This window comes from Asterias amurensis, chromosome 14 (assembly GCF_032118995.1).
Source record: "Asterias amurensis chromosome 14, ASM3211899v1".
NCBI classification, from domain to species: Eukaryota; Metazoa; Echinodermata; class Asteroidea; order Forcipulatida; family Asteriidae; genus Asterias; species Asterias amurensis.
In genome coordinates this window covers 2372564-2389257 of record NC_092661.1, presented here as the reverse complement: position 1 = coordinate 2389257, position 16694 = coordinate 2372564, and the positions used below count along the sequence as shown (strand labels likewise).

General features: G+C 38.4%; 2 protein-coding genes across 4 annotated transcripts in view; both read left to right on the top strand.

Moving 5' to 3' along the window:
* The window catches only part of LOC139946983 (actin-binding protein WASF3-like), a 36109-nt gene extending 30965 nt beyond the window's left edge, over window positions 1-5144 (top strand). For all 3 annotated transcript variants that reach the window (XM_071944784.1, XM_071944783.1, XM_071944785.1), the window contains exon 6: window positions 518-5144. In XM_071944784.1, coding sequence (XP_071800885.1) covers window positions 518-681 — 164 coding nt within the window. In that variant the 3' untranslated portion in view covers window positions 682-5144. The remainder of the gene's footprint in view (window positions 1-517) is intronic.
* A 1041-nt stretch (window positions 5145-6185) lies between these two features.
* LOC139946871 (uncharacterized) lies at window positions 6186-15702 on the top strand. Its single transcript, XM_071944622.1, has 10 exons — window positions 6186-6381; window positions 7460-7692; window positions 8648-8755; window positions 9506-9658; window positions 10714-10834; window positions 11847-12039; window positions 12977-13064; window positions 13207-13514; window positions 14100-14233; window positions 14402-15702. The coding sequence occupies exons 1-10, from the start codon at window positions 6267-6269 to the stop codon at window positions 14644-14646; spliced, it is 1698 nt and encodes a 565-aa protein (XP_071800723.1). The 5' UTR covers window positions 6186-6266; the 3' UTR covers window positions 14647-15702.
* The last annotated feature ends 992 nt before the right edge of the window (window positions 15703-16694 follow it).

Below are 16694 nucleotides of genomic sequence, written 5' to 3'. Positions count from 1 at the left end.
TATCAAAAAGAGAAGGGGGTTCGCCCTGGTTTTCCTGGTTTGATTGGCAGCATATTGCGCCACAGCACCTTGTAAAATGTTACATTAAACCTTTTCATTTTAAAACATTGCATATCTCTCTAGTGTATATTGTGTATTTTTTATTGCATATTGTATTGATATTGTATATTGTACATTTCTGTAATTGCTTGTTATTTTTAAACTTATTTTGATACCTTGTTGTTAATTTTGATAACGACTTTGTGTTTTTAGGGGATTTTTGTTTTAATATAACTCTGTAAGCACCATTGAGCATTGATTTGGCACTATTTAATTGTTTTTATAATGTTTACTATTATTTACATGGTGCTATGTTAAAGGAGTTAGTCTCATAACTCAAACGTAGTCTCACATACCTTGCAGAAAAAATACTGTTCGTTAAAGTGCCCTGAGCGTCACTGAGTGACGGATATACGCTATTTTAGAAGCTACTGTTATTATTTTTTATTAAACAGTATTTCAACTTGACCCCTTGCAGGTATCAATCTCCGTAAAACTGAGATACAGGAGGAGAAGGACAAGTACCAGACACCGGCGACGAATTCCGTGGAGGCGATCTTGGCACGCCGCATCGCCGTGGAGCTGAGCGACACCGACTCGGACGGCAGCGAAGATGATGATGATGACGAGGACTGGGACTAAGCCATTCAGGGAGTAGGGGTGTTACTACATTCATAGGGGGTGGGGGGAGGGGTGCACTCCCTTCAGCAGGCATGCAACTCTTCCACGGATCCGCGCTTCTTTAGAAATCCGTTGTTAATAATAAAAAATAATAATAATACCATTTTCAAAGCGCCTTTTTTTCTAAGGTTACAAAGCGCTCAGAGAATGACAAGAGAAAACCCAACAATAATGGGAATGAAATCAGAAACCATGAGGGAATTCACTACCAGGCTAAGCACGCAGCATTGAGCAAAACAAAGTCCTGCAAAAACCGATCTTTTCTACAACGAGAACGTGCAGGCCAAGCCAGGCGAGAGTTACTGATTAAACGAGTATGTTTTCAGTGACCTTTTGAACATAGTAACGGAGCCAGAACTTTAAATGGAGTGTGGAATGGAATTCCACATCCTAGGACCTGCATTTGAAAGTGCTCTGAACTGTTTTCTAGTGTTTCAAAATAAGTCTGCGTAAAAAAAAAATCACACTGCATGAAAAAAAAACAGCAACGTGAAAAGCAAGCGGAAAAGGCCATATTACGGGCAACCAGTTCCAGGCAATCTCCAAGAAGAAAAAGCCATTGAATGTTCGCTGATTATTCTTTGTGTGGGTCCTAACACGCCGTTAGAAAAATTGTGTGCTACCAAAGTGGTCCTATAGCAATCACTTCAATCGGTTTCCTCCAAGTTGACTGTGAAAGTTGCCTCGTGTGACAAGGCTCTTACACATACAAAAAACATTACACCACAAGATCTCCTCATACAGCAAACCTTCTATGCTACTTTTTTCACAGTCTGGCTCTTGCTTGTTGTATAGCCCAATACTTATCTATATCAAAGTCCAGCAATTTGATTTTACAGAAGATACTGATGGTATTTGACTGTACGAAAACGAGGAACATCCCTGGTGAAATGGGCTGCTAAATAATTTGTTAGAAACCCCGGAAAATTTAAAACAAGAAAAGGTGCTTCTTTCTGTTTTTTGTTTTAGTTCTTGAGGTAATTTCAGTCGAATCTGATGGTTAATAAATTAGCCCGATGTAAACACTCTAAACACATAAACCCCGTCCCCAGAGAAAAAATCCCCCCCCCCCCACCAAAAAAAAAAAAAGAGAAAAAAAAAGAACCAACACTACTCAAAAAGAGATATTCACATGGTGTTACTGCAAACCTCTCCACCATGCAAAGTTTCAAATCCTACTTATTTTCTATTTTACAAAATAGTCAATGCAATATTTTGGTTGATTTATAATTCAATATGGCTGAATCCAAAGTGAAAAACAAATATGAAGGTTAGCACAAGTTTTTTGAAACAGTTTTGCCAGCCTGAACAATGTGTGACATGAGGTCATGATCCTTGTCATCATTATGTCGCCCTCTTCTGGAACATGTTGTCCATGTTGGTAGGGTTCTCAAAGCTAGTACATGTAACATTGGCACCTGAAGTTTGGCTTCACTTAAAAGACAAGATGTGATTTGTTGAGTTTGAACTCCTTTTTTAAAAGCAAAGTAAAACAACTTTAATACCTCCCAGGAAGAAAACAATTTGCTATGAAAACATCTTTCAAAATTCCTCTTAAATAAAGAGGGAGAAACTGTTATATTCTTTAGGTTTAAAGGCATATTTTAATATTTATACAAAATGTAAACAAATTTGTAAGTAATTTGAACAGATTTAGCTTTTCTAACTTAATGGCACTGACTTGGCATATTTGTACAGTATCTTTCTATACAAACAAAAAAATATCTAAAATTAGCATGAGTATTGTTGTGTACCATTTTATGTGTAATTACTACATCGTTTAATTTCAACCAAAATTGCTGACGAGTTGGCAAAATTAAGGGGGAAAAACAAACTGCTTGCGAAAATTTAGAAAGTCTTTCATTTTTTTCACACGCCCTCAATGTTCAAGTGGTGACAATAGTCTGTTGTTTGGTGAGGCCGAGAGACTCCAGTAATGGTTTTGAGAAGTGTCTGTGTCTGGATTGCGTTGGAGTTAGGCGGCTTTGACTTTCGGCTGCTAGCTGTAGCCACATGTTGAAGCATTGTAGGGTCAACTTTATTGGCATGTTTACTGTATTGGCTTGTTTACAGTATCATTACCTCAAACAGGGCCGGCGCTGAATTGGTAACTTAAAGGCAGTGGACACTATTGGTAATTGTCAAAGACTAGCCTTCACAGTTGGTGTGTCTCATCATATGCATAAAATAACAAACCTGTGAAAATTTGAGCTCAATCGGTCATCAAAGTTGCGAGATAATAATGAAAGAAGAAAACACCCTTGTCACACGAAGTTGTGTGCGTTTAGATGGTTGATTTTGAGACCTCAAGTTCTAAACTTGAGGTCTCGAAGTCAAATTCGTGGAAAATTACTTCTTTCTCCAAATCTATGGCACTTCAGAGGGAGCCGTTTCTCACAATGTTTTATACCACCACCCTCTCCCCATTACTTGTCACCAAGAAAGGTTTTATGCTAATAACTATTTTGAGTAATTACCAATAGTGTCCACTGCCTTTAAAGATTATGCTATAAAAGAACCATTATCTAGAAATAACTTCCCTTAAAACTAATCCCAGTCGAAGTGATATTGACATAATACAATTTTGTTGTCAATCATTACTGGTCTTGTAGTATATTACTGCATCATATTCATACTGGGTTTGAAAGTATGGTTTCACTTTTTTTTTCCTTAATTTTTTGCACTCTGTGTGTATATAGTAGGTTTTACTTTTTGTTTTGTTTGTTTATAGAGTAAACCATAGCCTTTTGTTTGGAATCCTTTACATTTTTTAATATCATTTATTAACTCATTTTGTACTAGGTTTGCTCATTTGTTTACTTGATGACACGTCGATTCTCAGTCGAAACAGTCGATTCGCATAATCTGGAATAAAGCTCGACTATAGCCTCAAACATACGAAGTTGTATCTTGCAAAAAATAGTTAATGGCCTGACGTTTCGACCCTAGCAGAAACTTTCTCGAAGGCTAAAAAAGGTGTATCTTTTTACATGGTGTCAGAAGTGGGATTGTCTTTATACAAAACCAAAGAAGCTCAATTGTTAACTTCAAAAGGTGGCCCTCTTTTTTGTAAATTTTACTTTATGGTCTTCTGAACCATTGCCAGAATACCAATCCCATTCTGAATTGGCGGAAAGGGTGCTTTTGTTTCAAGTGTAAGATACATTTTGCTGTAATAATTTGATATGTTATTTGGTGCATTGGGCTATTTACTTATACAGAATATAAATAATTTTGTTTTATTTTAGCAGAAGTTTAAGATAAAGATAAATTTTGAATTGGGCAAATTTTTTTGTCTTGGATTTTTGTGCGAATTTTCTTTTGTTTTGTTTTAATATTGGAAACAGTTGTGTTAAATACATGCAGAACAGAAAGCAGACTGTTATAATGTAAGAAATATCTAGATATTTTATTAATAGTGTATTATACAGAATTCTAGGGAAATGTATTTGTAATTATTAAGTATTGGTTATCGGTTCGTTTACCGATTTTATGCTGATAATAGGTTCATTAATTGATTGGCATTGTATTTATAATTATATATATTGGTGATCAATTAATGGGTCTCGATAATTCGTTCATTGATTATTGGGTATTTACAATCGGTTTATTGATTACTTGCCTTTCAATCAATATATCTTTTGATACAGTAATTTACACTTTTTTGATGAACCAGTTTTTTGAAGCATGAGCCAAACTTCCTGAAGCTGTGAAATTGGGCATTTGTTGATTTCTTTGAACAAACGGATAAACGCTTTATCCTATTGACTTATAGGGGAACAATTGTAGATGAATTTGCACTAAAATTATTAAAAGAGAAAATGTAAAAATCAAGAACTTTTTTTTTTACTTTTTGAGTCTGTCATCAAAATGGGTGAAGCGGAGCTCGACAAATCTCATCGAAAACAAAAGTTCAGATTATTTTGACCTTTGTATCATTCGAAATATGATCTTAATCGATATTTAGCATTAATTTACCCAATGCTGCACCAATCGCTTGGTAATCAATTTACCCATAAACTGTAACTTTTGATTCCTTGCACTGACGTCATCAAACACTGGCACTTGATGTCTACCTTATGCAGGGTGTTCCATTTACTTTTTATGAACAAATAGCCAGCAGGACCCTTTGTTCCATCTGAGGCCACTTTGAAATGGCTTCATTTTTTGAAGAAAAGGATGGAAAAAACGTTGTAATGAAGGCGCTCTCGTGGTTTCCTTTTGTTTTGTGGCTCAAAATTACCAATATATTGAACTTTAGGACTTCTTTAGTAAGCCTATAAGAAATTATAAATATACAAATCTTCACACTTTAGCTGATATGGTTTGGGGGTTTAATATCACCATGTATGATACACATCGAGAAAGGCACAGCGCTTTTATGCGGTGTTTTCTTTTCTAGTAAAAACAATATAATTAACAAAGATTTGTGGTTGTTGCCGTGTGTTTCTTCCTGTTTATGTCTTGATTCTTTCCCCCCTTTTTTTATTAAGAAAGACAAATCCCCCAATTTTAAACAAGTACACTCTACAAAAAAGTTAAATCCAACACTTCATGAGTTCGGTGAGTGACTACACTTTGAAAGTGTTTAATCCAGCATTTTTTATGTTAAATGGACGTCAAGTTGCGAGAGAATAATGGAACAAAAAAATACACACTTTTTCGCACAAGTTGTTTGCTTTTCGATGCTTGATTTCGAGACTTCAAAATCAAACTCCGAGGTCTTGAAATTAAATTCAAATACTTTTGTAAGAAATTACTTCTTTCTAAAAACAGAAATTAGCTTTTTCTCATAAATATGCTATTCTACTAGTACTCAATTATTCATTACCAAGTAAGGTTTAATGCTAACTAATTAATTTGAGTAATTACCAATAGTGTCCATGCCTTTAAAGGCACTGGACCAAATAAAACTTCTTTTGATAGCGCCCTCTTTTGACTTCAGCCTATGCTGATTTCCCATCGTATGGGGGGACGAATCCCCGGCGGACAGAAGTCCTCGGGACACTGGATCTTTTGGTTCTGAAATTAATGTAGTATTGTTTAATAACAACGAAACCATAAAGAAGAGGTAAGCATTAAGAGCTACCTCTAGATGCATTCACCACACACCATCACAAGGCGGAACAGGCCGCGTTTTTATATCTGGAGGGACTGGGTGCTGTTTACTAATAACTTCGTTCTCAGGTAGCGTACGATCTCCCCGCACCACTTTCACACCCTGCTCGTTTGTTTCCTGCGGTTTAGTGATGCGAAATATCGATACGGCGGTGCGCTAACCATGGTGACGAGGTTGCAATGTTCCTCAACTGTCAAAAGAGGAAGATTGCGCGCTGTTCGACCTTTTGCGCCTGACGTATACTACTGCGCAATTTCGAAAATAATTACAGAAAGTACGAAAGTAAAACAGAATGGCGCAGCACAAATTTTAAAAGTGTCCATTCTCAAGACTGCGCCCAACAACAACAAGCATGTAATTCGGTTGGCGGTTTCTTCAAGTCGAAACAACATCAACAGAACGCTGAGGTATTTTCACAGTCAAAACAATGGATTCACGTGCCATTATGGGGTGTATTCTGGAGCATCTGGGTGATATATTCTGGCAAGAATTCAAGGAACAAGACACTATAGATGATGCATCTGAAAGGCAACTTTTTCAAGGTAAGTTTTAAACACATCTTCTCTTTTCACTTTTCACTTCAGTCGATGCGAAGTCATCAGCTGATCACACGTCCACGTGGTCTGCCTGACCACTGACTGTGTGCGAGGTGCGACTCAGCAGACTCTCAGTGCATAGCTCTAGCTAAACAGTTCCCTGAAAAAAAATATTTCTATGTTCTGATAAAAAATTCGAAAATCTCCCTGTTGAATTGAATTTTGAAACATCCGGATACATTTCGTACTGCATAAAACATGATATAATCGATAAATGATAAACATACCATAAAACATGATAAATAAATAATATATGATAAACACTAGTTGCGATAACGTAACCCTCCTCCCGGCTGTCGGGAGGAGGGTTACATTATCGCAACTAGATAAACACATGTCATGATTTCGTTTTTCTCATTCATTCAGATTCATTCAAAGTTCAGTTATCATTGTGTTGGGTTGGCAGCGCAGGTCGTGCATTCAATTCAATTCAGTTTAAGACTTTGAAGTTATTTAATAAGGCAACTAACACTCAACAGACTCTTTTCGTTCTAGTCATGCTAGTGTAATTACTAGTTGGATAACGTAATTCTCCTCCCGGTGGTGGGAGGAGGGTTACGTTATCGCAACTTTTTGTTCGTACAACCGAATGGAGTCAGTGATATGATAATGTCAATGATTACGAGGAGGATCATTCCGCTTTCGGCTCCACAGTGACAGTAAACTATGTTACTTGTTAAGACACTGTTCTAGAATAGCAAGGGTTGTGGGTTCGAATTCCACCCGAGTATGACTGTTATATTTTTTCACAGGACTCGGGAAAGTACTGAGTATACAAAATTAATCATACATTACTTGTTAATGTTACCCCGAAGCACAGGCCTGTATGCTACTTTTTTGAAAGGGCAAGGGCACCAAGGCATTTTTTTCTTGGTAAAGTGCACCCTATGAGGAAATTTGTACTGGATCATGTTGAGGGCACCAAGGCAATGACCAGGGGACACGGAGGCAATCGCTTTCTGTGAAGTATCAGGCCTGGCAAGCAATTATTAAAAAATATAAATCAATTTCTTTCCATCATCAGGGATACTGTGCCAGAAGATGGACATCAATACCCATAGGTGCCGACTCGTTAACTTCTTGCTGCTTCTGGTGCGCCTTGTTGACGGTCAAGATGTCGAGGCCATTTATAAGGACAACCAACAATGCACGCCCCTCGAAGACGCTCTCGGATGTTTCAAATTGGTCATGTCAGACTTTGAGTGTGGCTGCACGCAGAAAGAAGTTGAACATTTTCAAAACATCCTGAAGGAACAGGTATGGACCTGATTTCATACAGCTCTTTTTAAAGCCGAAATTTGTCTAAGCAAGAAATTTCCAAAGGTGTTTTGACTCTATCATGTTAGAATGAGTAAGTTGGCACTAAGAACGAAGTTGAGCTATGAGACATCATGAAGAAACAAGAACATGTATGGGCCCAGTTTCATGTAGGCAGAAAATTCTCCTCATACAATTCTTGGCAGAGCAAAAATTCCCTTGGGTGGTTTAACTCTGTCATTAAGTAACTAAGAGTGTGACTGCACCAATAACGAGGTTAAACAATTTCGAGGGATCCTGAAGAAACAAGTGTGGGCCCAATTTCATGTTAAAGGCAGTGGACACTATTGGTAATTGTCAAAGACTAGCCTTTTCAGTTGGTGTATCTCAACATAAAACAACAAACCTGTGAAAATTTGAGCTCAATCGGTCATCGAACTTGAGAGATAATAATGAAAGAAAAAAACATTCTTGTCACACGAAGTTGTGTGCGGTTAGATGGTTGATTTCAAAACCTCAAGTTCTAAATCTTTCTGGAAAACTATGGCACTTCAGAGGGAGATGCTTCTCACTATGTTTTATAACTATCAACCTCTCCCCATTACTCGTCACCAAGAAAGGTTTTATGCTAATAATTGTTTCGAGTATTACCAATAGTGTCCACTGCCTTTAAGCAGAAAATTCTTCCCAGTAAATTTCTTGTCTATAATATTCTGGCTACAAGAATAGCAGCAATAGTTAATTGTATTGTATTTTAAAAATAATAATTAATAATAATTTTGAAGATTTCTAGTGTGCCATGTCTGTCAATGATGACACGCCTGGCGCAAAAAAAACAAGAACTCTGCTAATACACATTGACACAAGACAACCAAACGTTTGAAGGCTAATTGTTTGGTAACCTGTTTTTACTAAGCAAATTACCTAGCTGTATTTTTGATATTTTAACTGCAAGGCTGTGATTGTATGCTGTAGAGCAGGAGATTTCAACAAAGCCCTTCTTGTGTTCCTGAGTTTATTTGGCGATACTATAAAAGAGGACCCTTCTAAACCAAACCCAAGGGTAAGTGACAGATGCTGTTTCTGGGCTTGAACTTTGGTCCGGAAGGGACAAAGCAATGGGAGACTTTTTGAAAGCTCTGCCACTAGAGGGCAGCAGACCTACCAGGTAAGGGTGCACAACTCCTATAGCAAACAATGGTAAATGCTAAAAATTCAAAAATACTCAAAAAATATTTAGAAGTCTCTCAGCCTCTTGAAAATTAAATCAGATACATTGTCATACAACTAAACTTCAGATTTCTTCTCAATTTTTGGTAGGTCAGCATTTTGGAATTTTTGCTAGGTACCCTAGAAGAAACACTCCCAAAAACTCATGCACACCGCTTGTTATCCTTGGGGAACTCGTGTCCAGTACGTCCTGTTCCAGAACAGTTTGGTTAATGCTGGCAATGTGTTATGAAAAATAAAATACAGTTTGGCTAAATCTAAAATACAAAATCAAAAACACGCAAAACACAAGGTATTCGCTGTCAGTGACCGTCACTCATGGTGATTGGCAGATAGTATAAAGTTTCCCATTTTCCTCTGGTTATGGGCTGATTTGACCACAAGTTGGAGGCCCCTTATCCACAGTTTTAAGCCACTCTTGTTTTGTCTATGAGGCAAGCCAGAAAGGGGATATCTGTGTGGAAAAGGAGAACGCAAAGACAAATATTTAGTAGTTATTTCCTTCTTGGATGCTCACCCCATGGGTTGAATGGTCTGGAGGCGCCTTACCCACATTTTATTGCGTTTTTGTTCTGTGCGACAGGTCAAGGTTCAGCGGCAGCTCCAGGCCTTCATTAATGAAAAGAAAGTCAGTCAGAGATTCCTGGATCTCCACTCCTATGAGATCTTCCTACAAGAAGCAAAGACAATCTTAGAGAAGGTTCACAGCGCATTCAGTCCTCCTGTGTTACTCGCGGTAAGTCCAATAAAAAGTTGATATCTGAACTAAAAAGTTGCATCCCCAAGCTGCCGCTTCCCAGGTTGAATCGTAATTGTAGAGTGTCGCGGCCGAGTGGTTAAGAGCATCGAATTCAAGTTCTGGTGCTAATTCACCGGAGTTTGGGTTCGAATCCCAGTCGTGACACTTGTGTCCTTGAGCAAGATACTTTACTATAATTGCTTCTCCTCACCCAGGGGTATAAATGGGTACCTGCGAGGGTAGAGGTTGATATTGTGAATGAAAAGCTTTCGGAGCGCCACGGCAGGTCGGGGCTGTATACTCCCTAATGGGAGCTGAGAAAGATTAAAGGGGATGTTTATTGGCCCCATGACCAGGGGACTAATGTAAAGCGCATTGATACGGTTTATTTTGAAATGCGCTATATAAGAACTTGTTATTATTATTATTATTAATTTAAATCATCCCTGGCTACACTGCAGGTAACAGTAAAGTGGTTTATCCCATGTGTTGTGTAACGCATGTAAAGAACCGAGTGAACTTATCGAAAAGAGAAGGGGTTCGCCCCGTTGATCCTGGCTGCGCTGTAGCACCTGTATAAACCCTTATTGGAAGGTACTACATAATTGGGTCTCAGAATCTTTCTGTTAAATTGTATGTACTAAGCGCCTTGAGTACCTAGTCGGTAGTTACTTGGCTGTAAGATTTTGATATTATATGATTATTATTACATGTATTATTAAATATGGTTCTGACTAGCACCCCGGAACAAAGACATAATTTCCAAGAACAGGGTATTAAATATGATGTATAAGTCAACAGAGAGGTATTGGTCAGTATTGTGGAAGTGTCCTAGCCGAGCGGATGAGAGCACCGAATACAAACGTTGGTGTTTCTGATCAGCAGAGTGTGGGTTCGAGTCCCAGTCTTGACACCCGTGTCTTTAAGCAAGACACTTTCACATGATGCTTCGTCCTTCGAATGGGACTAAAAGCCGAGAAGTGTTTTTGTAATACAGAAGTATTTTTGTAATAAGAAATGGTCATTAAATATTGTTTTGATTTATTTACAAGGTACAAAAGAAAGCTGAACAGAAACAAGGAATCACTGATGATGACAAATCCTCGTCGTCATCGATGGTTATTGCCTCGTCCAGTGAGGGCACATCTTCAAGACGATCCTCTCCGCTAAAAGGTCGGTCATAATATCAATATAAGATGGCATCTTCTGGCCGAGCGGTTTAGGTTACCCAAGCTCTGGGCCCAATTTCAAAAAGCTGTTAAAGACACTGGACACTATCGGCAATTACTCAAAATAATTATTAGCATAAAACCTTTCTTGGTGACGAGTAATGGGGAGAGGTTGATGGTATAAAACATTGTGAGAAACGGCTCCCTTTGAAGTGCCATAGTTTTCGAGAAAGAAGTAATTTTCCACAAATTTGATTTCGAGACCTCAAGTTTAGAACTTGAGGTCTCAAAATCAACCATCTAAATGCACACAACTTTGTGTGACAAGGGTGTTTTTTTCTTTAATTATTATCTCTCAAGTTCGATGACCGATTGAGCTCAAATTTTCACAGGTTTGTTATTTTATGCATATGTTGAGATACACCATCTGTGAAGGCTAGTCTTTGACAATTACCAATAGTGTCCACTGCCTTTAAAGACACTGGACACTATCGGCAATTGTCAAAGAATGGTCTTCACAGTTGGTATATCTCAACCTGAGAAATTTGGGCTCAATCGGTTGTTGAAGTTGCGAGATTATAATGGAAGAAAAAAAAAACCCTTGTCACACAAAGCAGTGTGCTTTCAGATGCTTGATTTCGAGACCTCAAATTCTAAACCCGAGGTCTCGAAATCAAATTCGCGGAAAATTATTCTCGAAAACTATGTCACTTCAGAGGGAGCCGTTTCTCACTATACTTCATACTATCAACAGCTCTCCATTACTCGTTACCAAGTAAGCTTTTATGCTCATAATCATTTTGAGTAATCACCAATAGTGTCCACTGCCTTTAAGCCTTTAAGCAGCAGATAAGAAAAAATTGAAGAAAAAATTGAGTAGGACAACAGTCACAACCATGTTACTCAATGTCATTTTGGCCAGCGCTTGCTATAGTAATACTTTTTTGTGTTATTAAGTTTTTGTGCTTGCAGGCTTTTATGAAACTATAAAACAGAATATTATTTTTTATTTTTAGGTCTCCGGAAGATGTCACGCAGCAGGTTGGACAGAGGTGATCATCCGATGTCGGATGAGGCATCGAACGAGAATGGGTCGATTACTTCCGAGACTGATGACAACTGTGGCAATCCGAAGGGACTGAGGTTTATTTCACCACGCAAGAGAAAGTGTAGAGGGACAAAGGGAGACAGTAATGACCGTGAAAAGAGGTACGTAAAGAAGACTATATTTTAGGTTTTCCCGCCCATCTTCAGCAAAAGTTCATTTAAAGGCAGTGGACACTATTGGTAATTACTCAAAATAATTATTAGCATAAAACCTTTCTTGGTGACAAGTAATGGGGAGAGGTTGATGGTATAAAACATTGTGAGAAACGGCTCCCTCTGAAGTGCCATAGTTTTCGAGAAAGAAGTAATTTTTAACGAATTTGATTTCGAGACTTCAGATTTAGAACTTGAGGTCTCGAAATCAACCATCTAAACACACACAACTTCGTGTGACAAGGGTGTTTTTTCTTTCATTACTATCTCGCAACTTCGATGACCGATTGAGGTCAAATTTTCACAGGTTTGTTATGTATGCATATGTTGAGATACACCAACTGTGAAGGCTAGTCTTTGACAATTACCAAAAGTGTACACTGCCTTTAATAAGTCAATTGCGTGTTACATGTAGATTTGAACATTGTCTAGTACAATGTAAGCTAATTATAGGGTGGCATGGTTGGCTTGTGCGTAAAGCGCTCGCCTCTCACCAAGGTGACCCTTGTTTGTACCCTGCCAGGGCTATGTGAGTTGAGTTGTGTGTTGGTTCTCTGCTTTGCCACAAGGGTTTCCAGACCATAGGGTTTTCCTTCCTTTGGGAAATATCAAACACTTTCGATCTCTGGCTGTGCTCTGTGGTCATATTAGGTTGATGTGGCTGGCTGTCAAAGGCGCCATTGCATGCAATGCATGCCTGCTTTTTTTTTATGACAGTTTTTTTTTAATTTTGCTTTTCCCTGGACGGCCTCTGCTTGTTATAATAATTATTGTATTGTCCGAAGAATTAAAATAAAATAATAAAATAAATAAACAATTAATACAAAACAATAGACTTCTGTTTTGTTGAGTTCTCTAAGATTCTTTTATTTGCAATACCTATAAGCGTCTACACCTTGGCAGTGTTGGAAGCTGCCGTGCCTTCACTGACAGACGAAGACTGGGCGGACATCAGAGGAACGTCTAATCCGTTTGTAAGTCCAAACTTGAGTCTATCTATCTTACTAATCAAAATTCTTCAGTGCAAAATTTTCAAATCCAACTTGCCTCTGTCTTATTATTTATTGATCAACCCTTTCTCAACAAAGTCTCTCTTTTTTTTTCTTTTTCTAACAGCAAGATGACTCTCCACCGAAGAGACAGAAAGCAAATTCGAGAGATGCAAACAACGCGTGTTCTGCACCCTCTCTGGATCAGAGCCAGTCGCCGATCGCTGCACCCTCTCTGGATCAGAGCCAGATGCCGATCGATGCACCCTCTCTGGATCAGAGCCAGACGCCGATCGATGCACTCTCTGTGGATCAGAGCCAGACGCCGATCGATGCACCCTCTCTGGATCAAAGCCATTCGCCGATAGCTGCAGTAGACCCTCAATCCCCCAACGATCTTGGACTCCAGAGTCCGACAGTGTCTACTCCAAAGAGGTAATAATAATGTAAGTTTTCACTCAAGCGCCAGTGGAATACGAAGGAGCTGGGAGGCAGACACGCTATATTTTTCCCTCTTACTCCACAAGCACGCGTGCGATACCAAATTCATCTTCCAGCCTCATATAAGTCAAAGTGAGTTTGACATTTCAGGGGGTTATTTCGTGATGAAGAGCCTGCTTGCCCAAAGTCATTTTTGCACTGACCGTTGGCGGAGTGTGACGCATTGACACATACAATACGCAAAGTGCAGTATGAAACTGGGAGTAGGTTATGACTTGATATCACATACGTATCTTTGTATACACTGTAGGTGAAATGAAGCGTGTCACGATAGGTGCCAGCCTCACTAAGCTACACAATGGTAAGTCCAGGTGAATAAAAACATCAGCCCTCAGGATGTCGGCAAACTATTTAGGACAAGTGCTTTGGATGAAGGAAAAAAAATCCAAACCGAATTTGTCCAAAATAACATTCCAGATAAGGATGTCGTCCAATGTGTCTGTGGTTAAGTAGCTGTTTTAAATTGGGCCCGGTGTAAAATCTTGACGTTCAATTTTCTGCGTTTTTCTGTTTCCATAGGGGAAGATCAATCAGGGACCGGCAGTACCAACCAAACAGAAACAGGGTCCGGGATAACACATCACCGCCAGAGAGAGCAGCAGACTCATCAGATGATCTTATGTCTTCTGGGTCTAGCTCCGGAATAACCACCAGTAAGTTGTATCCATCTACATGTACGTGTACCATTGGGTAGATCACAGGCTGATTTGGCCTGAACATCTGTGCAGCATTGTGCAATGGGTGAACTTAAGTCACCATTTTTGGGCTCAAGCAGGGTATAATACACAGTATAACAACTTGACTTCTTTTTCTATTTTTAGCGAGCTTCCCAACCCTAAAGTCGCCGAAAGTACGGCATAGTTTAGACCCTAGTCATGCCTTCAGACAGCTGAGTAGGAAGAAGCAGTTCTGGTCTTATGAAGAATGCAAACTGTTAAAGAAAGCCGTGGATAGGTTTGGTGTCGGCAAGTGGTCTGAAATGAATATGGCGTACGATTTCAACGGGCGGACCAACGTCAATCTGAAGGATAAATGGCGTAATATGGTTAAAAATGGGGAAGTCTGAGTTTGTTTAAGTGAGTCTACAATGTTAACACACATCAGTGTATATGGATACAAAACAGAATGACTCAGATGCGATTACATCGTTGCGGAACCTGCTGCCAAAACTTAGGATTCGAACTGCATCTAGCTACCCGGCAACCTTGGTAGTCTAATTGGTAAGACACTGCTCTAGAATTGCACGAGTTGTGGGTTTGAATACCACTCGAGTAACATGCCTGTGATATTTTTGCATATACAGTATTTTTGTATACAGTGCTAACACACAGCGGTGTATGGGTAAAAACCAAAATGAATATTCTTTATCCCGGATGCATGTTTTACATCTCTTATGTTCTTATTGTTGTTTGACTACTATTTGTTGTTACTGTTATTATATTTCTGGTAATGGAACCAGGGATACCTCATGAGTGAGTGTAGTCGCTGTTGCTCACAAGGAGCAAGCCCCTGAGGTAACTTATAAACGTAAGTGCTTGTTATGTGAACTAGAAACACCGGGGTTAACCTCCACTCTTTAACGAGTCGTCGCGTTCTTCCTATACTCTTCCACAAATCGTCGCTTTTTTTTCTCACAAATCACTCAAAGTTGCCACTAATTAGTAAACAATTTTATTAATTATTATGTAAAAACAAATCCTGGCAAAAAGTAAAAATCATGAGCATCATCTTTTAGCCTTAAAGCCATTATACACTTTCGGAAGAACAGAAAAAAAATTGAAGTTCACAGATTTACAAATAACTTACACTTATACAGGGCTTACAGAAGGTAATGGTGAAAGACTTCTCTTGAAATATTATTCCATGAAATGCTTTACTTTTTGAGAAAACATTAAAACAATTATCAATTCTCGATATCGAGAATTACGGATTTATTTTAAACACATGTCATGACTCGGCAAAACTTGCGGAAACAAGGTATGGGTTTTCCCGTTGTTTTCTCCCGACTCTGATGTACGATTGAGCCTAAATTTTCACAGGTGTGTTATTTTATATATAAGTTGTGAGACACAAAGTGTAGGCCTTTGGACAATACTGTTTACCGAAAGTGTTTGTACCAATGGCTTTAATGACATTAATTTAAACAAACAAACAAAAAACAGTCCAAAATACAGTTTGTTTGTTTTTCATTTCAATAACCAACATTTATTTATCATTTTCTGAGAAATACATTACTTTTACAAAGTTAATTGCTTTATTGCTTTTGGGTACAGAATAAATTAAGACACCTTACTTCCACAAGTTACCACAAATATAACTGTTATGGTTTTGGGTACAGAATAAAGTAAGACACTTTACTTTTACAATTTACCACAAATATAACTTTCTCAGCCGCAATCATATTTAAAGAGCGTCTCTCAGGTTAAATTAAGTTTTGTGTTGCACTTTCACTAGGTGAAGTGCTTTAGTTTGGGAAAAGCTAGAAACACCGAGTTTGAAGTCGGTGCTTTAAACCGCTTGGCCAAGACACTTCCAAATGGGTCTGTACATTCCACAGGAGGAATTTCTACTCCAGTCATGAGCTTAAATTCCATGCCATTTTGATTGAATACCATCGAAATTCAGGAATGAACTTTTAAAAACACATATACCCAGTACAAAATTGACAGATTCATGTATTTGAACAGAGACGTCTTTGGTTATTGGCAGTGGCAGTATGCGCAGTGGAAGGGTTTCAAACACTGCCATTTTACATCCTTTCAATGCAAGGTTAGAGACTTTTTCCATATTTATAAAGACTCTATTTTTTAGAAAACAAGCAGATCACAAAACTGAAGTTGACCAGAGAGCCCCTTTAAGGTGTGATTCTTGATTCGTTTTTAGATCCAGGGGAACAAAAACCTCCTAAACTGAAAAAGAAAATTTTTTTAAAAACTTATCACCACTACCAACATTTTTGTCTGACTAACTGCCACAAGCTAGATCATGGCCCCAAGACTTACAGAATCAAACAGCATTTTTGTGATCTGTCATCTCAAAACCCAAGCCTTAAAGTCAACAGTTCTTTTTCTGTTGCCTGTGTATTTTACAAGTTACTGTTTTGTTGGGAGTGTA